Source organism: Balaenoptera physalus (genome assembly GCF_965194825.1).
Source record: "Balaenoptera physalus genome assembly, chromosome: 2".
NCBI classification, from domain to species: domain Eukaryota; kingdom Metazoa; phylum Chordata; class Mammalia; order Artiodactyla; family Balaenopteridae; genus Balaenoptera; species Balaenoptera physalus.
In genome coordinates this window covers 178,561,515-178,585,684 of record NC_138883.1, presented here as the reverse complement: position 1 = coordinate 178,585,684, position 24,170 = coordinate 178,561,515, and the positions used below count along the sequence as shown (strand labels likewise).

General features: G+C 44.1%; 1 protein-coding gene across 14 annotated transcripts in view; it reads left to right on the top strand.

The window, feature by feature from the left end:
- Positions 1–24,170, top strand: part of LOC309654641 (uncharacterized protein) — a 179,541-nt gene that overhangs the window by 140,577 nt on the left and 14,794 nt on the right. For 10 of the 14 annotated variants that reach the window (XM_082448977.1, XM_082448975.1, XM_082448971.1 and 7 more), the window contains 2 exons: positions 14,307–14,390; positions 14,749–14,809. In XM_082448977.1, coding sequence (XP_082305103.1) covers positions 14,307–14,390; positions 14,749–14,809 — 145 coding nt within the window. The remainder of the gene's footprint in view (positions 1–14,306; positions 14,391–14,748; positions 14,810–24,170) is intronic. The other 4 variants (XR_014260361.1, XR_014260362.1, XM_082448972.1 and 1 more) reach the window with 1 other exon arrangement.

Sequence of the window (24,170 nt, the reverse complement as noted above, 5' to 3'; positions counted from 1 at the left end):
GAGCCCATTTCAGTCGTTGTAGGTCTCAGCCAGATTGAGGGATTACATTTTGTGATGATCTGTACTAGGATTTGATATGGACAGAGTGTGTTAATTACACTTACTTAACATCTCCTTCTAATCGCCTGGGAGTGCAGCAGTAGACGGTGTACTTTGAAGGACTCAGAATTATATAGGTTGTTTCTTACTATCTGGAACTCAGGCTGCCCGTGGTGCTAAAATGTGTGCATAAGACAGGATCCCCAATCTGGCAAGAGGAGGGTAGAGGACAGGTAAGTGACAAGTGGAAACTGGGAGGTGGAGACAACAAGAGATGGCATTTGGGCAGGGGTCCGAAGGATGGGCATCTTTTAGGAAACCGTTCATGACCATTTCTCCCACCTGAGACTGACTTAGAGGCTCCCTGCCATATTCTTCAGTGTCCAGCTTTGCTCTTCCATCTTAACCCTTCTCACATCCTTTCTGACAGTCTGTTGACCTGGCTGTCTCCCTAATTGGGCTGAGGACAAAGGTTTGTCTGGTTTGTTCACATGGAGATCCCCAGCACGTAGCATGGTGCCTGGCACCTAGTAGGAGCTCAATGACCATGTTGACTTGACTGAATGAGTGGAGAGGAGAAAGCAGAACATTCTGGGCCGAAGGTCGGCGCAAGAAAATGCTTGGGGGCAGGGCGATCTCCTCCAAGTCGGTGAAAACCCCACGGAGGAAGACGGGGCCGCGTGACTGACCTGGCTCGCGGGCTGGTTCAGGGGGACGGAAGTGAGTGCGAGGCTGCTGTGTTCTCGGGTCCTGCGGCTGTTCTTGGCAGGAGTGAAGGAGGTAGCGGGCGTTCCTGGAGCCCCACACCCGCTGATGGGACAGGCGCGGCGGCAGACAGGATGCGAGGGCGGGCCCTGCATCTCAAGGCCTCGCTCCGCCGGCTGCGTGAGCTGGGGCACGTCACCGAGACGCCCTAAGCCGTGGTTTTCTGGGCTGTAAGACGAGGACACCGCCAACAGCTCTGACCCGCGGGAGAATGACACAGGTCAGGTAAGGAGCGCAGCACAGTGCCTGCGATGAAGGGAGGGCCACTGTGACCGTGAGCCTGAATCTCCTCTGGGAGGCCCCTCGCCGGGTCCTGGTCACACTGTGTGGTCAGCACTTCTGACTGGCGCTGGCATCTGCCTTCCCTGAGCAGCTAGTGACTTATGGGGCTGTCGGGTCCCAGGGCGACCGCGATGAGAAACCGAGGGCCGCTCGAGGGCAACGTTTGACATCTCCAAGGCCTCTGGGCAGGCGTGAGCACAGTCGGGCCGTGTCTGAGGTCTAAGTGCTGGCCCTGGGTCCGCAGTCGAACCCCAGCTTGCAAAGCGCGCACGTTGCAGCCTTGAGAAGCTGAGGGAAGAGGCCCTGGGGGCTTTGAAGCCTCCTAGCTCAAAAACAGGGCCAAATGAGGGGAGCTTTGGCGCCAGATCCGACTTTCAAGCCTGACTATATCTTTGGACCTACCTTTCAAGGAGATTAGACCAGGGATCAGAGCCAGTGGGACCCTTTCCAGTGTTAATTGGAATTAAATATAAATAACAACACAGAAGCCCCTCACCGTTGTTTCTCCTGGTGTCTGTCCTACACACTCCAGTACCGCACTTGAATACAACTTTTGGGGAAATGCTGGTTGTTTAAAAGGGCTTCGACCTCATGGCGAGGGGTCCTTAGCCGGTTTCCCCCTCCTCTGGAGGGTGGAAGGTCAGAAGGAACCGTGCATTTCAAATGACTCGATGGACTGGGTAAAACCCATTTACCAGTTGGAATGTTTTTGAATAGATGAGCCGCTCACCAGAGTTCTAATTAAAAATCAATGTGATATATAATTAAATTCTAGTGATCACATATGCACCAGCCCGTCTCTTTAGCTTTTAGCCTGAGGCAGAGGAAGAATGCTGTTATTGATCAAGTCAGGAGCCCTCGGAGTCTGTCAATACGAGATGTCTCCGCCGCCGAGGGGGAGCCCGGGGGCTGATCAGAGCCTGAAGGACGTGCCCTGATGCTTTAAGGGCTTCATCCGGAGGGCGGGACCCAGCCTGCGGTCCATGCCTCCGGGCAGTGAGCTCCGAAGGGAAGGCTCTAGAAAGAGAGAGGGTGCTGATGGTGTCCAGACTCACGCTGCCTTTTCAGCTCCCTTCCCTGTGCCCCCCACCACCTCCACGTCCTCCGCCCATGGGCAAGATCCCTTCCATAAGGTCTGCCAGGGACAAGAGTGACAGCGGGTCAGAAGACCACCTGGGTTACAACCTTCTCTTAGGAGCTGCCGGCCCCAGTTCAGCCCAGCCCTGGAACCCAGCCCACACTTTCTGTAGGAAAGTATCATTGATATTTTCAATTTCTTTAGAAACAAAGACATTGGGGTTGCTTTGCAGGCACTCAGGGCCATCTATCAATTTCCCAGCAGAGGCTCACGTGTGTAAAGTGTATCGTCCTTCTCAAAAGACCTCACGTTTTGATTGTGTCCCCGCATCTGGTCCTGTCACAATACAGCCCTTTGAGGCCCGAAGTGCTGTTTTCATGCCCACTTTACACGTGGGCGCTTCCTTGCTCAGGGGTCTCTGCAGGTCCATCCAGCCTCACGGGCTTCCGAAGTGGAGCGCTGGGGTCCTCGCCCCCCCGCCCCTCACACCCCGCCCGTCCCAACTACCCCTGCTCCTCCCCCGGCCCCCGCCAGGGCCGCCAGCTCTCCAGAAGTTTCTCTTTTTCTGTCTCTCCTGTTTTAAGCTGAATTTAGTCAGTATATTTTTTATTTATGATTCTTCCCCCCTTTTCTCTTTAGATTTTTATTATATAAATACGAATATATTTTTGTTATAAAGGATTTAAGTAATGAGTGAGAACGTAGAGTGAAACATGACAAGGCCCGTTTACTGCCAGTGCCCCTCCCCCTCCTGCCCCTCCCCCTCTTCCCTGTTCCTTCCTCTCCTCCTTTTTTTCCTGCCTCTCCCTCCCCAAGCCCCTCTCTCTCTGTCTCTCTCTCTCCGTCTCTGCATGTTTAAATAAAACAAAGATACTATTTTGCACAAAGAAAATGATAGTTTTAGAAGCCCCGCTTGGTGGAAAGCAAGAATTTTGTCAAATTCTTTGGTTTATATAAAGGAAAATCGCCGAAGGCCTTTGATCTCAGATTCTCCCATGGTGCGGGGCTGGAGCTGCAGCTGGGAAGGAGGCGAGTGTGACACGGATGAAGAGAGAAGTGTGAGGGTCACCAGCCCAGGCCTTGTGTGGAGACGTGGGAGCACAAAATAGAGCCCCCGAGTCACCTCAGATTTCTCTCTTTCTCCCCTATCCCGTATGCAGTCCCCCAGCAAACCTCAGCTCTGTCTTCATAAAATATCCAAAATCTGACCCTTCTGTCCACTGCCCTACGAACACCCTGGTCCCAAGCTATGAGCATCTCTCCCCTGGGTTCCTGCAACAGCCTCAGCGGCAAATCACAAGAGCCGATTAAATTTCCACAGAACTTGGCAACGTTTTGTTAAATACAGTGTTGACTAAAAATTAAATACCGTCCATTGGTAGATGAATGGATAAAGAAAATATATCTATATCTATATGCACAATGGAATATCATTCAGCCGTAAGAAAGGAAATCCTGCCATTTGCAACACCATGGAGGGCATTGTGCTGAGTGAAGTAAATCAGACAGAGAAAGACAAATGCTGGATGATCTCACTTACATGTGGAATCTAAAAACATTGAACTCATAGAAACAGAGAGTAGATTGGTGGTTGCCAGAGAGAGGCTGGAGAGTATCAAAGGGTACAAACTTGCATGTATAAGGGGAATAGGTTCTGGGATCTGATGTGCAGCATGGAGACTATAGTTAACAATATTGTGTTGTATACTCTACTCAAAAGTTTCTAAGAGAGTAGATCTTAAATGTTCTCACCACAATAGCAACAACAAAGTGGTAATTATGTGAGATGAAAGGTGTGTTAACTAACTTTATTGTGGTAACCATTTTGCAATACATACGTGTATCAAATTATCACGTTGTGCATCTCAAATGTACACAATGTTCTATGCCAATAAAGCTGGAAAAAATTAAATAATATAAACTTATTATTAAATTATAAAAACCAAGGTAACACATAGTCAGAAGTCATCACTTCCTACCTTTACCCCATTTGGCTATTATCTATGCCCTTGAGGTTGTTGGCATTCGCTATGATTGTACGGCGGCAATACTGTATGATGGTGACCTTTCAGCATCTCTCCCCAACTCCAATCTCAGTTGTATCAGTAGGTTGAAACGAGCTATGGGGAGAGTACAGACACCATGGAAATCGACAAGTGCTGCAAATCAGTGGAGGTCAACACTTCATGAACACTTACTGTGATGTTTCCCTCTGAATGAACCAAAGTCCTCACCTTCTGATGAAAGAACTCATCAGACTGGAGGTTATTCCACAATTTCCAACATCTCCCTCCTTCTGTAATCTGACTCAGTTTATCCTGGTTCCATACCACTCTTACACGCCCAGCTAACCTCCCCCTTTCCAAACTCTCTTCCTTCCAGAGACTGGTACGGTCGTAACACTAACCGGTTCCTATGTCTTTGATGGTTCTGTAAGTTCTTGGGGTGGGGTCAGTACACATTCGGTGCTCGATAAGGACCTATCAGTTGACTCAGGACTAGGGACCTGGCCCAGGAGAAGAAAGTGTTGCCAATAGTAGTCGAAATAGTTGTTACATAACATTATTATCATACTTACTTTTATCATCTGATGGAGCTAATATTTCCATATGCTGCATCCTTCATCGCACTCATCCCATCATGACCTGTGAGCTGAGGAGTATCAGCTCCACTTTACAGACAAGGAAGTTGGGAAGTTCGCCCAGACTCAGACAGCTGATAGGAAGCAGGCTTAAACTGTCTTCTTCCCAAGGGGAAGACTTTTCAGCAGACATTACTGGAGGAAAATGTCTGAGGTCTCCGTGGAGAGTTGAATTTTCTTGGGAGCTGCTACTGGGAAATGTTCACTGTGGTACCGCAGAGGGCCCACAATGGAACATCCTTGCTTTCCAGATAAAGACACTGTGACAGGAAGTATAGCCACAAGGTCCCCACAAGGCTTTCTGTGCCCCAGACCTTTGTAATGAGGGGGTAAGCGCTGTCCTGTTGGGCTGGCCCATTGGAAGTGATGTGCCTTGGCTTCCGGTGGGGGGCAGCTCAAGTCAGGGGCAAACGACGCCAGGGTAATCACAGCCCTTCATGCCATGGGGGGCTGTGACGAGAGAGGCTGTGTCACACCACTCCACTGCTTGAACAGGGATTCCTGAGGTCTCCAGGGCTGTTGGCTAGAACGTGGGCTCAGCTGGCCCTCATCTCCTGGGCCTGCGTGAGTTCGGCCGAGGCCCTTGTGCTGGCCTCAAAACCAAGTAATACACGTCAACCCAGATCCACCTTGGCTCACTTGATCTTAAAATTAGCACCTCTTCTGATAAATCTGGATCGTGTATTAGCAGAGCAGCCAAGGCCCTGGCTGTCGAGATTACACGGATTTACCTTTTGCCCTTGGCTTTGGCTCTTGGCTGTGATTGTCCTGGGGCCTCGGTTTCTTCTCTTGCCCGGTGGGATAAAGCTGGGCGTGCTGAGGTGAAGGGTGTGAGGACCCGACCCTGCCGCCTGGATTGTGGTCAGAGGCATCACGCTTCGGTTTTCTTCCAGAAACGCGGGTCAGGGCCCCGCAGCAGGGCTTTGCTGGCCTCGCCTCGTGCCATTCTTGCCACCAGTTTCAAGCTGGGCTGCTGGCCCGTGGCCAGAGGGCGCGTACCAGAGCTTCCTGTTTGCCCGTGGGCCTGGGGCAGCCGTGAGGCTGGGCTCCCTTCCTGGGGCCCGCGTGTGTGACAGGGTGTGCCCAGCTCTTAAAGTGCTTTGACGAACATGCCTTTGTGCTGAAAGCTCTATAAATATGCGGAGCAGACCTGGGCATGGTGTTTCCAGAACACTCCCAACCTTAGCCGTCATCAAGGCTCAGGTCAGAGAGAAGCTGGAAATGGAGGCCGTTTGCCTCTTCAGTGATTCTCCAAAGCAGAGATCGCTTTTCTTTCCAGCTTCCACGTCTTGACTCACTTGGCTTGATGGCGCGAGGCCTCCCTGGCCTGTCTTGTGTTTCCAGGGCTACACAAACCTGATTTCAAGCATCTTTTAGAAGAACTGCCAGTTACCTGTGCTGACTCTCTACCCACATCTGTCTGCCCCCCCCAACCCACCCACCGTCCAACGCCACCCAGCCACCCCCCACCCCCCGTGGCAAGCGGGGAGCTTCTGTGACCCCATGCTGCCACCGTCTCTGTCCCTCAGGGAGAGCGCACGCTTCATTCTTTCATTCAAGCACTTTTCACTGGTTAACTGCTCTGCACCTGGCATAGACACTGGAGACACCAATATGAACAGAAAGGTCCCTGCCCTCAAGGAGTCACACCTCGGTCACCACTCAGTGAGGGAACATGTAGACAAATAAGCCATTAGGGTTTTAACGTGATCGGGCCGTAGCCTGATGTCAGGGAAGGAGCCAGAGCATCCTTAACCTGAAGCTGAGGAAGTTGAAGCTTCGGGCCTGTCACCTGCGTGGGGCCCTAACAATGTGTTCAGATGGCCAGATATTTTTATAAAATTTACAGAAGTAAGCTGTTTTAAAGGAACCAGTTAAAATTACTTTTCTTCTCCATCGGCCTCTTTTCTGCCATGTTTCTCCTTGTATTAGGTGATGTGAAAGCAGCCAAGGGCATTTTTGGAACTGGCTAAGGGACTGTTGAGTTTGGGATTCGTGAGATGTTTTTCTGTGGTTATAGTTATTCTTAGCCCTCCTCACGCAGGAATGGCTTCCAAAGGTCCCCCCTCACCCATGGCCGTGACTCACCCACCCTGTGATGTAAAGCTTCACAATCAGAGGTTATAGCACAATTTACCACATCCCCTAGCTCCTGGCACCAGAACTGTGTGAGGACTGGGGGAGAGACGTGCTTTAAAGGGTCAGGAGCTGGTCTGTGAGATGTTCTTCAGGTTATCAGACTGTCTGTTGTATTGTAAGCAGAGGATCTGGTTACAGAAGAACTTGGGAGACGTTTCCCAGATTTGACAGCAATCTTAGAATTTTAGAGGACATCCTCAATACAGAGCTGTGAGGCTGAAAGAAATGTTTTCAAACAATCCACAGTATGAACCAAATTACCATCAACTATGTTAGAGGAAAGAGATTGGATCTTTCTATTCTCTGTATAGAAAATAGAAGATAGAAAAAGTGTCTTTTCATAGAGAACAGACTTGTGGTTGTCATGGGAGAGGTGGGGGAGAGATGGACTTGGAGTTTGGGATGAGAAGATGCAAACTCTTATACATAGAATGGATAAGCCACAAGGTCCAACTGTATAGCACAGGGAATTATATTCAATATCCTGTGATAAACCATCATGGAAAAGAATATGAAAAAGAATGTATATATGTATATCTGAGTCACTTTGCTGTCAGCAGAAATGAACATAACATTGTAAGTCAACCACACTTGAATAAAATAAAAATTTTAAAAAGTCTTTTAAAGATCAGAGTAGGCAGCTAAAAAGCGGAGGGAAGAAAAGTATTGTAGAGGTATGTAAGGCAATCACTATTACAAAACTAGTGTCATATTTGTGGCATTTGTCCGACATTGTAGGTACATAATCTACTATGGTTGTTTTTCTCATTCTAAATGAATTTTTCTTTTCACGCCTGATTTTCTTTTTAAATTTTATATTCTTTTCTGTAAAGAGGGCCTCCCATACTGTCTCCATCTCAGATCCTACAGAACTTGGAGCAGACTTTGGAAAGAGACCCTAGGGTTTGCCCAGGGGAGACCAGCGAGGGTTCCCAGGGCATCAGTGTGTGAGCTGGCCGGCTGGAGTGTGATGAGGGGACCCCTCAGGCAGAAGCCCAGAGGTGAGAGGCACGTGAGAGCATCTCTGCAGCAGAGTGGGATGTGGCGACTGTGGACACAGGACGTTAGGGAGGGAGAACAGCAGGAGGGTGTAGGCAGGGGATGGACGGAGCTGATTCGCAAGTCCTCTGGCTTGCCTCTGCCTTTGTTACCTGCAGCTTTTGGTTAACTCTACCTTTTCCCATGTTTCTCATCTTTATGTATATATCCACTTTACTCTTCCTCATTTCTCTTACTTTTGGTGAATTCAGGAACCTATTTCCTTTGTTTACCCTCCTCTCTATCATGTGCAGCAAACAAATGCTTCTGTATTTCTCTTCAATTCACTTGTGAAATAGGAATGACTATAATCATCAAACAAAGGAAAACAACGTTGATCAGCAGCCACTGTCTTAGACTGTTTGGGTTTCATAACAAAATGCCGCAGACAGAGAAACTTAGAAACCACAGGAATTTATTTCTTACCGTCCTGGAGGCTGGAAGCCCGAGGTCAGGGTGGAGGGAAGGCCCTCTACCTAGTTATCGCTGGGACCTTCTCGCTGGGTTCTCACATGGTGGGCGGAGGGGCGAGGGGCCTCCCTGGACCCTGTTTTCATATGGGACCAATCCCCTTCACGAGGGCTCCACCTCCCAAAGGCTCCACTTCCTTCTCACCTTTGCGGCGTGAGGATTTCAACCTATGAATTTTGGGGGGACGTGAACATTCAGAAGACAGCACCCACTCTGTAATAGTGCTGAGCTGATGATGAAAACAGTAAAGACCCTGCCCTCAAGAAACCTACGGTCTAACGGGAAGTTCGGGTGAGCGAGCGACAGTCCGATGTTTAATACTCTCTGGAAGATAAAACCATACACCACAATTTGTTTATCCATTCATCCTTTAACGGACATTTGGGCTGTTTCCACTTTTTGGCTCTTGTGAAGAGTGCTGCACAAACGTGTGTGTACGGTATTTGTGTGGGACCGATCTTCAGCTCTTTTGGGTACTTACCTAGAAGGGGCATTGCTGGCCCCTGTGTTCTCAGCGCTTTGTTGTTCTGTCTCTCTGGAATCTTGATTTATCAGTTAGTCCCCTGGCTGCTTCAATGTTTCCACTTCACTGCCCCCTTCTCCCCCGTGTCTAAGCACGTTGAGAGAAACATTCAAATAGCCCGAAAGAAGTTATTGTGATTTGGGGATACAGAGTCCCTCAAGGTCCATCAGTTGTAAAAAACCTTTACAAAAAGAATCTGAAAAACTATGATGGGATCTGAGGAGAAAGAAAACCTCAGCAAATGCAGTTGTAGGAAGCCACTTCTCATCAGTCTCATTTCTATAGAGTTATCAGTTCTGTGGTTGGCAGTTCCTATCTCTATATTGCTTGGTTTTCATCATACAAACCAAGTTTCACACAGATGGAGACCAATTTCTCTACCTTTCCAGATGTTGATTTATTTCTTGATTTAGTGAGTTTGCAAGGATAGACAGATCTTTTTCCAGTGCTGCTTTATCAGATGGAGAGCCTGCAGTGGGGTAGGTAAGAGGTGATAAAGTGAGCATACTATCACCTCCACAAACATGGCAGGAAGGATTTGGTCTGAGGCATCGCAGACTGTATCCCTGAACAAATAACCAAAGGCATTCTGTACTCTGCAGGATTTGAAAATGTCTTTTTGACAATGTCTGAGTTGCTTTCTAAGATTTCTTTCAGCTTTAAAAGCCTAAGATTCTAAATATATTGCTGGGTTTGCCATGTGATCAGATACAAAAGTGGCACCATTCCTATCAACATCTTGACTTTGAGTCTAAGCATCAGAGGTTTGTTGAAATATAAATTTGCTGATAAATGTATTTCTGTTTCTTAAAAGTACATTCACTTCCCTTCCCTTCCTTTTGAACTTGTAAGTCGAACATATTTCACATGGAGTGTTTGGCAAAGAATGTCTCACAAGTGGGTCCTGGCTTTAGCGACTTGAGGAAATTCTGCAGTTGAAACTCCATGTAGTTTTTACCAGATACTTTTTCAAGTCCCTAAACAGAAAGAGTAAAATGTCTTTATAAAAGATTTTATGAAAGTCTCAAGAGACATTATCCTGTCAGGTACAACTGTACCATCTCATGCAATGACCACAAGCCTTGCATTCTCTTCTAATTTAATCTCAAAGATACTTGCTTTTCTATAAGTGAGTTATATATATATATATATATATATATATATATATATTTATATACTTTATACATATATATTTACTTGTTATAATTTCTTTTACTTTTCTTTATTTGAATGGAGTGTCCATATCCATGATATTTTAAAGAAGCATGCTCGAGGACTGGGACGCTTATTTTATTTGAGTAAGAGGTGAATATTTATGCATTTAGGCCTGTCCATGCTGCTGTGTCCCCTGCCGAGCCAGGTCCATTTTCCGAGAGCCTCTACCTGTGTTCTCTTATCTTCCCTGAAGTGGGTCGGTTGTGCTCTGTATCAGTCCGTCTGTGCAACCTGGCTGAGGTCGTCTGCATGCACTTCGTGATTCTTCCTTCCCACACCTGTGTCCTCTGTTTATACCCACTTGGAGACGCTGTGCATCACTGATTCTTTCTGACAGTGTTTCCATCACCTCTTTGCATTCTGACTCTAAAAGGGACTTGCTCAAATCATGTCTCTGGGAAAAATGGCATGAAGGCCTTAGTCACTTGAACATTTCCTACCTGTGTGCATTTTCAAGCATTGACAATGGCCGCCCCATGGAGATACTGCTCTCGCTGGGTCAGTGGTTCAGCCATCTTCAGGGGTCATCTGGTCTACCAAGTAAGCCATGGAGATTTTTTTAAAAGCATGTATTTGCTTTGATATTTCATTACATGAGAGCATAGGTTGAGCAACTTGAGTGCATTGATGTTAGAGTTGCAGTGGCTTCTTTTCAGAAGGATAGAAAAAATTTACATTTTCTTCTTGTTTAATCCCAGTAAGATTAAAAAAAAAAAAAAAAGGCCAGTCTATAATCTATGAGAACGGGGTCCTTAGGAATTGGGTGTCTCGGCTGCACTGCAGCCCTGGATGTATTTCTTCACCCTAGAAGAATCTGCAAGCACACACTTCATTTGAAAGTATTTGCAATTTTTACCCCCTAATAATGTACATTGTATAAATGCTCCCTTCCTCAAGACTTTGTTTACTCAACAAATATTTATTGCTGGTCCACTCTGTTGGAAGTACTGTGCTTGCCTTGGACGCATAGACATCTACACCCAAGGCTTGTGTCCTTTAAAGAGCTTGCAAAGTTACCAAAGGGGAAAAAGAAAAGAAAAAGGTAATTGAGGGGCTATTTGCATACAAACACTAAGAAGCGCCAACTCGGGCAAATTTAATAATGGTGCCCCCAAGTTAATAGTAAACAACTTTCCAGCCCCGAAGACTTTGTGCCCCTGCTGAGCCTGGATAAACGATTTTAGCACAAAATATTGGATTAGGAGAAATTCATTTATGATTTCATGGGTTATAAGAAAAATGGGAGTGCCATTAGAATGTCTGGTCTAAACTCAGAATAACTCTGAGCATTTTCCCTTCAGTAAAGAAGTGAATTTTCTTTTAGCTGCTTTTTGGACCTTGAAGGCGTGGATTAAGAGAAGCCAGGGTCTGCCTTGTTTGCCTCTGTGTCTGTCTTGAATCTTTTCAAGAAGCTGAGTAATAAGCCCTAGAAATAGAGATACAGTTCACAGTGAGAGGTTACTTGGCTCTTACATGGTTTTGTTTTGAAGACTACTGGGAAATACGGAGGTAATCTCATTGACCTTTAGATCAAAAATCACTAAAAGGAAGCTCACAGAAAAAAGAAGGAACCCCCACCTGCTGATCTCAGTTGATGGCTAGATCTTCTCCGGGCAGAAATGCAGCTTCCTCTAGCGTTTGTGGGTTTTTCCTCTATTGTTTCCCCACGTGCTTCTAAGAAGTGCAATGTGGATAGAAGTAAATGTGAGGCTGTAAATGGGAAGCAGTGACATGTATACCTCTTTTTAATAGTTCATTAATCATGTTAACATTTATAAGCCATAATGTTTGTACTCTTTAAGAGGAAAAATCGGAAAACAGTATTTATACAAATTAACTTTTTATGGGCCTTCACGTCTTGAGGAATGATGCTAAGAAAAGCAATGCTACGGTCTCACGACATTAAATCTTACAGTCAAGGCCTAGTTCGCGTGGCCTCAGGGGTGTTTTTCTAATTCTTTGAGCATTTGTTACAAAACAGTAAATGGAATTGGTGAGGGTTTGTAGGGGATCATCCTAAAATTGCCTGATCACTTCTACAAGGGTTTCCTTACTTCTTCTAACCCTACACGTCCCCAACATTACAATTAAAGGCATAAACGGAAATGCGATTTTCTACCCTTTTGCCTTCCATGAAGGCAGAGCAGGTAAGATTTGGAAAGGTAGGCGTAATTCCACAGAGGGATGTCCTTTCTAACCAACAGCACTGCCCCACGGACTAGGCCACTTTGAAAGGCAGTGAGCTTGATGGTGATGGGGCTGTGTGATGGGAGGTCAGAAAGAGGTGCTGATGGCCGGAGAAGGCTGGAAAAATCATCTCTCGTGTCCCTTCACACCCTGAGCCTTTTACATTCTTATGCACCTCAGTGGCACCAAAGAAGGTATTTCTGGGGTTTTTTTGCTTCAAATTTCTGGCCACTTCCATCACCAGGAGAAGCACATGAAGCAAGAAGATGAAGCTATTGTCTATGTTTGGCTTTTGCTCCAGTGACTTTTAAGCTTAGATTCAGGTTGTGGGCTGTGTGCGGACAGCACCTGCTATGGTCTGAATGTCTGTGCCCCCTCAGAATTCATCTAGAAATCCTAATTCCCTCTGTGATGGTATTAGAAGGTGGGGCCTTTGGGAGTGATGAGGTCATGAGGGTGGAGCCCTCATGAATGGGATCAGTGCCCTGATGAAAGAGGTCCCAGAGAGCTCCCTGGCCCTTTTCACCATGTGAGGACACAGCTAGAAAGTGCAGGCTGTGAACCAGAAAGGGGGCCTTCAGCAGACACCACATCAGCTGGGGCCTCGATCCTGGACTTGAAGCCTCCGGGTCTTCGAGAAAAGAACATCTATGTTTTACAAGCCTCCCAGCGTGTGGTGTTCTGTTAGAGCAGCCCAGACAGACCAAGACACCATCTAACTGGCCTTTGAGAGCTGCTGTGTCCATGTCCGCTTTCCAATTTAGCCATTTGGATTAACTGAGCCACCAGTCAGGCTAAGTAGGGGCTAAATGTTTGAGCATGTTCTCATGTGGAGAGACACTATAAGTGTTAGAATCCAGACTGAATTTATGGTTTGGTGGGGAAAGGGGTATTGGTTGGAGAGAAAAACAGGAGAGCTCTCATATTAGGAGGGGATGGAAAAATTGTCAGTGTTTTTAGAAATGCAGTTACACTCATACTTCCAGGCTCTGGGCAAGTAAAAATCTAAAGTAACTTGGAGAGAACTCTCTCAGCTCTTTGAAATTCTGGGCCAGGACAGAGTGGACGTGACACAGTCTGGATTCTGCTGCGGAAACACTAATGCTGTCTGAGCTCTTGATTTGGTAACACAGAAATGCATCTCATGAGTTTTAGCCTGGCTGCCTGAAGACACATCTTTCTAATGAGGCTTGTGCAGAACAAGGAAAAGAATCTGCTAGAAGGCTGCTCCAGGGCCAGAGGTCACTGGTCTGCTCCAGGTTTTCTACACTTGTTCTTTTCTTGTAGAGGAGTCGAGAGAAGGTCAGCTCTGAGCTATCTCCACCCTCCCCTCCCCGTACCCTGCTGTGTACATTTTTCCTTCCCTGTCCCAGGACCTCTCACTTAACACCCTGTATGATGCTCCTATAACTAAATCAAGCCTAAAACATTTAGGGCCAGTCTGTAAAGGGGCACTTTTTATTACTGCCACACAGCAATGACTGAGAGCCTGGTTCCCGTGTTTTGATCTTCCAGGACGTGACACTTTTATCTGCTTATTGACACAAATTGCTGAAAAAAATCTTTGCTTATCATATGAAGAGTTACTCCTAATTAAATAAAAGAAAGCTGAAAGAGTGGACTCCATTATTTCCTGTTTCCAAAAAAAAAGGCTTCCCTGAAGATTCACAGATGTAATAAACTGTTTCCATTTTAAACGTCAAAACCTTAAACATTTGCCTTCATTTCTTATCAACAAACAATATATGTTTATGATATTTCTGTACATTTCTATATTTTTCTACAATTACACAATTTATTAGCATATTTCATGAACATTTTCTGTGTCATTAAATATTTTGCTATTATATTTTTAATGGCTTTATTGTATTCCATTTTTAATTTCTTATTGTCACACAATCATGCTGTTTCCAATTTCTCTTTTTTAGCAATACCACGATGATGTACACCTCTCCCCAAAATGTAGAATAGCACCCATTTCCTCCAAAATCATCTACAGAGGGTATAATCAGGTAAGCAATTTTAAAAATCAATTTAATAGGTAAAGAAACATCTTATTGTTGCTTAAATTTGCATCTTTTTGATCACCTGTGGGGCTCCCCATATTTTCAAATGTTTATGTGCATTTTTGTGAATTTCCCCTTTAAAATTTTTGCCTGTCTGGGGAAGGTGAATGAATTTTTTCCCCAATTAATTATAAGCGGTTTTAAAATTTGACTACAGATGTTACATGTTGCAAATATATTTAGTTAGGATTAGGTTTTTGTCATTTATATATTTAGTTAGGTTTTTGTCATTTGCCCTTAAATTGTATTTATAGCGTGGGGTGTTTTTTTGTGGTTTTTTTTTTTTTTTTTTTTTGACATATAGAAAACTTTAACTTTCGCATTGTCTGAACTGTTCCAGTATCCTGGAAGAAATAAAATAATGTGTAAGTCACTTCCTCTGTCTTGAAGATACCTACAACCCAATTGTGGAAATAAGATGTATGTGTGTATAGAATAAAGAATACAATGTTTAAAGCAGCAGCCTGTCATGGAAAGGTGTGTAGTTACCAGAAGGCAAGGCTGATGCTTGCTCACAGTTTGGAAAAAGCCCCTTAGATGCTGCTGAATGACACTGTCCTGCCCCCAGGTTGATAAGCACAGATTTAAACATCAGGCTGGACAAGAATGAAGAGTGTTTCCAGGCAGAGAGTGATGAATTGCCCACCTATGTGATGGTGCACTCGAGCTGACCCTCCTGCCAGGGCTGAGTTATTTTCTTTCCTCTGGGCAACCAACTGCATATTTGTGCCAGCACTTTGATAATATCAGTGATATAAACTGTGTCTCTCTGGTCTGTGAAAACCTAGAAAAGTGTCTGGAAGAAAGTTTAGGGAGAAGGAGAATGAACACCAACTTGGACGATTCTCTTTTGGAAAATTTCAAGTGATATTGTGTTGTGGGTAAGAGTCAAGGAGTTGCTTGCGTTTGTGTCTCCTTCAGCACCGTTCAGAGTACTCCGTGCGTTTGTCAGAAGCTGCGATGTGCTTTAAGGATTCCAAGCCAAAGAGACCTCACTCTGTGCTGTGTGTGTGTGTGGGGCGGGGGGTGGGGGAGGGCACAGGGAGAGGAGAATAGGAGGAAAAGAACTGGTTGCAGAAACCAGGACCGGAATCTCTGAAGAGGCAGCTGCCCGAGCTAGCTCGGACCGCATGTATGTGGGATGGGTGAGGGCGCTGTGGGGACATCTCTTTGGATGATACAGCCAAGTGGCAGGAGATGTCCGGAGAGCAGGAGTTCTTCCAATTCAGGTGGACTTCAGCCCGTGGGGTGCCAGTGGGGTGCTGGTGAATGTTTAACCACTGGCTCTCTGGGGACATCAGGACGAAATCCTGATGTGAAGCATTTACCAATTTCTCTGGTGTAAATCGCCCCACTGTGGTCCCTGGCAAGCTATCAGTAGGAAGCTGGAATGTGCACTGTTGGCCCTCGTGAGCTGTGTGAGCTGACACAGTTTTGTTTCTGTGCCATCCATCCATCCACTCAGGTGCAGGACCACAGCCACTTCTTGAAGCAGGAGTCACAGTGGGGGAAGAGGGCAATGCTCCAAGGGAGGTGTGAGCACAGGCAGGTGGTGTGTCAGGGCTCCAGCCCCAGCAGCTGAACCAGCCTGGCTTAGAGGCAGCAGGACCTGGTGCCAAGTCATAAAGCTGAGGCAAAATTTCAGCCAAGAGTGAGAGGAGGACTGCACGCAAAGAGGCTGCAGCGGTGCCAGCCCTGAACTCTGATCCATTCAAAACCAGCGTCATGACCCTGTGACTGACGCTTAGTGACTGAGCCTATGGATGGCTTCCTCTCCTGGCCAGACCTGGCTCAGATATAGACAAGGGGAAACCGGCTGGAGGAGATCACCAGTGACTCCCGCACCAGGGCCGGATGGGTCAAGGACTCCAGTCAACACCCACTGAGTGAATCTGACGTCCTCATCTACCTGTATACGAGGAGGGGAGTATTCCCATTATTTCAGTATTGGGACCTCGGCGAGGGGGTGACCTTACGTCAGTTATTCCATGAACAAACATTGTTAGGCGAACGAGGAGCAAGATTTAGCTGTTGTGGAGTCTGCCTTCTTGTGGAGGAGAGGATGATCGAGCGTTTATAAAGGGACATGATCACTTCCAATGGAGGCCAGGCTATGAGAGGCTGAGGTGGGACAGAGTTGGGGACAGGAGAGGTGTTGCTTTCATAGTTGTGTTCTTTCTGGGACAAACACATTTGAACTGGGGCCTGAAGGATGGGAAGGGAGCAGTTGTTCAAAGAGCTGGGGGCAAAGGCAGAAGGTAAAGTACATGCCAAGGTCCTGAGGCAGGAAGAAGAAGGAAGAGGCTTAGCATGTTTGAGGAGAAGGAGGTGAGGGGGAGGAAGAGGATACAAGATGAAATCAGAGAGGTCCCCAATCTTGCAGGACCTTGCAGGTCGAAATGGGGGGGTAGGGGTTGGATCTTGTTCTATGTGAAATGGAAAGTCATCTATATCCTTGTTACTGAGAGTGTCAGAGTGGGATCTGTGGACCAGGAAAACGGCATCCCTTAGGAGACCTGCTTCCACTTCCCGACTTACTGAATCAGAATCTGTATTTGAATAAGATCCCCAGATGTGCCGTCTCAGTCTGCTCAGGCCGCCATAATAAAATACATAGCCTGGGTGGCTTAAACAACACGAATGTCTTTTCTGTCACAGTTCTAGAAGATGGAAATCCGAGATCAGGCTGCCAGCATGGTCAGGTTCTGCAGACGGGCCTCTTCCTGGCTTGCAGATGTTTGTACCCTCACATGTGGAGGGTGGACGGAAAGAGGGGGAGAGAGAGAGAGAGAGAGAGAGAGAAGGAGAGTTCTTTTGTTTTCCTCTTCTTATAAGGCTAAAGTTCTATTGGATCAGGACCCCAACTTTATGACCTCATTTAACCTTAATTAGCTCCAAAAGACTACATTAGGGGTTAGGGCTGCAACATATGAGTTTTGGAGGGGGCAGGATTCAGCCCATTGCGTGGACATTGCCTTTGAGCAGCACTGATCTAATATTAGTAATTCTCAAAATTCAGCACACATGGGAATCACCTGCAGGGCTTGATGGAACCCGGATTCTTGGGTCCCCAGGGATTCTTGTTCGATTGATCTAAATCTGATTTAATAGGTCCGCCCAAGAATTTGCATTTCTAACAAGCTCCCTGGCGATGCTGGTACTCACCCATGGCTGGTCTCTGAGCACTGAATTAGACATTAGATTTCGGGAACCAATCTTCCAAGAACTAGAATACTGTAAAATAATCCGAACAAAATCTTAAAAACCAATTCAGCTGTTCTGAAGAACTTTCATATTTCAATACCTTAGAGAATGTTTAAACTTCATTTGTTTTTAAAAATAATACATACATGTAAATCTTTTTCTTTTAACTTTGTTGTTATTCTGGCTAAAGGGAGTTTCCCTTGTACTTTCCTTTGATAACCTGAAAGTGTTTTGCAAGCATTTTGTTAACCCTCAAATCTACTCCAGGGAGAATTGTAAGTAAAAAAATAAATATGGAGAGCAGCAAACTTGAGATATAGAGAAACCAGTGCCTTGTACGAGTTAGCGGCGGAGCGGAAGCAGGAAGGGGGTTTGTTAAACAGAAGTCTGTCCACGTAAGGAGATGTCAGGGGGAGTGAGCTAAGCTCAGGGCCGTTTTTGAATTAAGCAATGAACCTTGCACGTCCATTACTGCATCGACGTGAAGTTTCCTTTTTAATTTTCAGAGTCTGCAAAAATCAACAGAATCTTGGGTCACAGGTCTTCCGAAACTGTGATAATCAACCCAGATGAGGGTGCTTATATATCACTTGTGATTCCTATTGGTAATTTGGAGTAGTCAACTTAGGACAGTTCTTCAAACCCGGAAAGTTGTAAAGTTTAGCAACAATGCAATAGTGAATTATAAAAGCTGTATTGTTTCCACCATACCACCATTTTATCTAATTATTTCTGGTATAAACCCCAGTGGAAACGATGCATATTTTGTTAAGAAACTCCAACCAGAAACATTGGACCTCAGACAAAAAGGAAACTTTGGCAAAAGATTCCAGCATAAAACTGTGGCATGTATATTCCCACACACATAAAATGAAGAATTAATATAAAATATCATGCCAAGAGCATACTGCTTAACATTTGTGCATTTTCTATTAGAAACTTGTTTTGAGGTTGACTGATTTTTTTTTCCTATGAATCAGAAAGCTTCTTTCAATAACTGTAAGATACAACTCATTTCAAAATTCACCTAGAGAAATGTTTAGGAGCAAAGACGATGCTGTATTTGCAGTCAGTAAAGACCATTCCTTTATGTAAATATGATTATGAGGGTGCTATCAACCAGTTCATTTTAATGAGCTCTGTATTCCCAGAGTTTTGATGGTGATCAGAAGAGATGGTGCCATAAACATCACAGAGAGGTTTTTCTTACATGACAGTTCTTTTCTTATTATTAAACTTTTAATTTTGAGATAATTGTAGATTCATATGCAGTTGTAAGCAATAATACAGAGAGATCTCACGTATGCTATACCCAGTATCTCTCAACTTAAAATCTTGCAAAACTATATGTACATGATCACAACCTGGATATTGTCCCTCAGCATAATTCTCCAGGGTGTTTCGTGTACCAGCAGTTTACTCCTTTTTACTGCTAAGTAATATTCCATGGTATGGATGTACCATAGTTTGTTTATCCATTACGGTCATCTGGATTGTTTCTAGTTTGGGGCCATCATGAATAAAGTTGTTATAAACACATTTGTGCAGGTTTTTGTGTGCACACAAGTCTTTACTCCTGGGATAAATGCCTAGGAGTACAGTTGCTGGGTCATATAGTAGTTGCATGTTCAGATTTTCAAGAAACTACAAAACTGTTTTTCAGAGTGGCTGGTCCATTTCACATTTTCACCAGCAACGCATGAGTGATCCAATTTCCCTGCGTCCTCGCCAGCATTTAGTGCTGTCACTATTTTTTATTTTAGCCATTCTGATGGAGGGGGAGTGATATCTCATTACAGTTTCAATTTGCATTTCCCCAGTGACTGCTGACGTTGAAATCTCTTCATAGGCCTACTTGCCATCCACGTATCTTCCTCATGGAAATGTCTGTGTATGTGTTTTTGCCATGTTCTCATTGGATTGTTTGCCGTTTCACTGTTGAGGCTTTAAAGTTCTTTGTGTGTTCTAAATACTAGTCTTTTGTTTGATATGTGGTTTGAAAATATTTTCTCTTACTCTGTGCTTGTCTTTCCATCTTCCAACAGAGTCTTTTGCAAAGCAGAAGTTTTTAGTTTTGATGAAGTGCAATTTATCAACATTTATTTTATGAATCATTCACTTGCTGTCGAGTCCAAGAACTCTGTCTAGCCCTAGACCCTGAAGATTTTTTCTTGTGTTTTTCCCTGAAAGTTTTATAGTTTTACATTTAAGTCCATTTTGAGTTGATTTTTATATAAAATGTTTGACTTAGGTTTGAAGTTCATTTTTCCCCTATGGATGTCCAATTAATCCAGCATAATTTATTTAAAAGTTTATGCTTCCTTCACTGAATTGCTTTTGCCCTTTTGTCAAAGTCAGTTGGGAATATTTGTGTGGGTCTATTTCTGGGGTCTCTATTCTATTCCCTTGACCTATGTGTCTATCTGTCTGCCAACAGTACACAGTCTTGATTACTGTAGCTATACAGTAAGTCTTGACATTGGGTAGACTGATCCCTCCTACTTTTTTCATCTTTTTCAAACTGGTTTTGGCTATTCTATTTTCTTTGCCTGCTTATATAAATTTTAGAATAATTTTGTCTATATCTACCAAAAAAATCATGCTGGGATTTTGATAAAAATAGCATTCAATTGTATATCAATTTGGGGAGAATTTGGTATCTTTACTATGTTGAAACTTTCAAGCCACAGACACAGAATATCTCTCCATTTATTTAGATCTGTTTGATTTCTTTCATCAGCATTGTATAGTATTCAGCAAAGTCTTATGCAAGTTTTGATTAGATTTACATCTAAGTATTTTATTTTTTGAGCAATCATAAATGGTATTATATTTTAAATTTCTGTGTCTATGTGTTCATTGCTAGTTTATAGAAATACATTTTTCCATGTTTCCCTTGTATTCTTTGCTTTGTTCATCTTCTCTATTAGTTCTAGAAGTCTTTTTTCTTTTTCTTTTGTTTTCTTTTTATAGATTCTTTGGGATTTTCTATCAGACAACCATGTCATCTGCAAATAGAAGTAGTCTTATTTTTTTCCTTTCCAATCAGTATGCGTTTTATTCTTTTTCTTGCCTTATTGGTATGATTAGAGCTTCTAGCACTACGCTGAGTAAAAGTGGTGACAGTACATGTCTTGTCTTGCTCCTGATCTCAGAAGGATTCATTCAGTCTTTCACAATTAAGTATATTATGTATAGTTTATTTGTAGATGCTCTTTATCAAGTTGAGGAAGTTCCCCTCTAAGATATTTGTTTTTATTAACAAATTTAGCAGTTCAGGTTATATGAACATTACAGGAGTTTTGCTTTCTCTTTAAATTTTTTTTCTTTTTGATAGGATGAAAATCGTATTTTTCAAGTTCATGAAAGGACTCTGTCATCTTTTCCCACTGAAAGTATGTTGAGTGGTTGTTGTTTTACCATTCCTAGATTTGTTAGGAAATGCGCTGTTTTCACAGAGAAAATATTTGCTATCAATCTAAGTCATCAGGGAAGAAAATAAATCTCAGGTCATAATTTGGCTAGTGAAGGACTCGTCTCTTTATGGCATTGGGTGTAACACAGGAACGTGGGTGGGAAACAAAAGAGGAAGTATGCTGAGTCCTCCCAGACTCTGCTCACCTGTCTCTTCCCTGTTCCATGCCTCCCAGACCTGCAGAGAGCTGGCAATTCAAGCTATACCACAGGGTCAGGGATATTTTTCTCCCTAATTCTAATTCCTTTGTGGCCACTTGGCTTTGCAGATCCCATATGACGCCTCTGTTCTCTGATGCTACTGAACACTTGTGAAGCCCTCTTGCCTTCTACATCAGGGCTTCTCCCCCAGCCTGCTTGGAGGGGCTGCGGGACAAGAAGGAAAGCTGTGTTGTTCCCTTTCCCTCCTTCTTAGATTCTCCAGGCCTGTGGGTTTCAGAATGTATCTCTTCTGCTTGCCCACTAAGTCTTATCCATTACAGAACTCTCCATTATAGAAACATCCTGTTAGATACTAACTTTAAAAAAGGGAGCCTCAACTCCAGGCCCTAACTATGACCAAGCACAAAATGAAATGAAAATCTGGCAAATTATAGTTCAACCCTATAGATGTGAAGTAGGGAGGGCTCTTGTTTGCTTAGTTTGTTTGCTTTGCTTATGCAGGTGTGTTATCCACATCAACCAAATCTCTTTGGTAATGTCCAGTTCCTTTCGTGCTCTGGTCTGTGTTAACATAACTTACTGTATGTCCCTGAGGTCTCATTTTGTTCTCCTTTCCCACGTTTTCTTTGAGAGGTAAAACTCCAAGTGGTGCCACTGCCCAGGATCGCCCTACAGGAAGATAGTTCACAGCTGCATGGTGTCTGGGAGCACAAAGTCCCTGGTTGACTCCTGGCATTTTTCAGTGACTTTCCTCTGAGAACCTCAAAGCACCTCACAGTCTATTCTGCCACTGGCCGGTTTCATAAGATGCAGCGTATGGTAGGGTTGACCATTATGCCCGTGTGTAATTCTGCATTTTATTAAAGGATGTTTTTCGTAATTTTGAGTGAGACAGACTTATGCACTTTAGCCCATCACAGACACTTTGAACACCCCTGGTTCTTAGAGGAGCGCTTCTATTTGTTGCTTTGGTTACTAACATTTCCCCAATTACTCAAAGTGATATATGTCTTTAAAAATATAAATTAGCATTAACAGATACCCCAGCTCTCTGGAACTGAGAAGAAATGTAAGGGGAGTGGTCCACCCTCAATGTATAAGGCTGGAGGATAAGTGAGCTGGATTCTTGTCACTGTGGTAGAGCCTTAGCACGACTATGCCATACGGGTCAAAATTTTACCAAATTCATCTCAACCAAGTGGTGTCTCCACTTGGATGGGTGACTTTGCCTATAATTTTGCATAGAGTTTCTCTTATAAGAAGCTTATGGAAGCTTAGTTTGAGTTTCGGGGGATTAGATGGAAAATACCTCTGAATTGTCTCTAATACGAATTGCTGCCTTAGAGTAGGATTAAGGCTAAAAAAACCCCAACTTTAAATGAAGCAGCATTCTTATAGCTCAAGGCAGAGTAAAGGCAGCACAGCATTTCTGGGTCACTGTGGCCAAGCTGACTGTAGACAGTCACAATCATCCACCTCCCCAGATGGATGGGCCCCCGCCTTTGGATGGTTAGCGTCTAGTGACTTAAACAAGAAGGATACTAGTTTTTGACTGAGTTCATACCTCTGGGACAGTAAAGGAGGGGTGGCTCCACAGACAACTGGTCATCCATGAAGCCTGTCGCTTTGTTCACATTCCTTTTACTGACAGTGAAAAACATGTATTGAGAAGAGATGCACATAGACAAGATTCTCATGGGCACATTTCTGTCTTTCTGTCAGATTTTCCATTTCTGGAAAAACTGCAGCTAATGGGTATTTCTAGGGTTGAAAGTGGGGTAAATTGGTGTTGCCACCCCTCAAGTTCGTGCTCAAGTACAAAGATACGGCTGAAAAGTTTGTGAAGATAAAATTCTAGAGAGACAGACACATAGGAAGGTAGATAATAGACAGGAAAAGGAAAGAAATAAGAGCTATCACCATTCGTACACATCAGGAATGGAAACATACATCTGTCTTCTGTGAAAATTAGAGATGACCATTTCATGTTCATCCCCTTTCTCGGAATATACTGGCCCCATTTAGAGCTTCTCAGCACAAATGGCCTCTCCCCTGGACCATGAATTCAACTCTATAATAGACTGCTTTTGGCACAGAGTGGTAGATATTTATATGTTCATGTTCATATCTTATTTTTAATCTATGTTGCATAACTTTTTAGGAGCAAAGTCGATGTCTTTCAGTTCTTCCTAGTGTGACACTTTGCACTTGTAAGTGCTGGTGAATGTTTGAATTGGTGATAGTTGGAATAAAAATGAAGGGAGACAAAGATGAGAATTTAAGGAAAAAGCGCTCCACTCCATTATTTATAAAATGTAACATTTAAGAACCGCTAAGTGTTGGCTTTATAACGCTGCTTACTTTCTGCTCCTGTGTGGACCGTGCTCTGGAATGCTCCCATCAAGCCGTGTAAAAATATCACCTCTGCTCCTTTTCCTAGTGCGAACATTGTTGTATACTTGCAAACTGATCCAAGTGCCAGGTTATAGGATCGATTTAAATGTCGTGATCCTATCTTGAGCAGTCAAAGAGAAATTAGGGAAGGCAAGATGGGGTTTAGAGCAAACGATTAAAGGAAATCTTACCTGAATCTTTTCAGGTTATCACTTTACTGTGCAATGTTTCATTAGCTAATTGTTATTGAGACAATGAAGGAGTCGGTTCCAAAACAGTCAATTACTTAGTCCAATTTGGGTAATAAAAACATTCTATGAATTGAAATATAGTTTACTTTGAAAGGAAATTGTGCCTCCCAGGAGGCTGCTGAATGGTTTGGGCGAAAATGGTTCTATTACTTGCCTTTTTGTTGCAACATTATATGTTGGAAAAAATACACTTAATCACATTTGGTTGGCTCTAAAGACTTTCTGTTGCAAACTGCTAAAA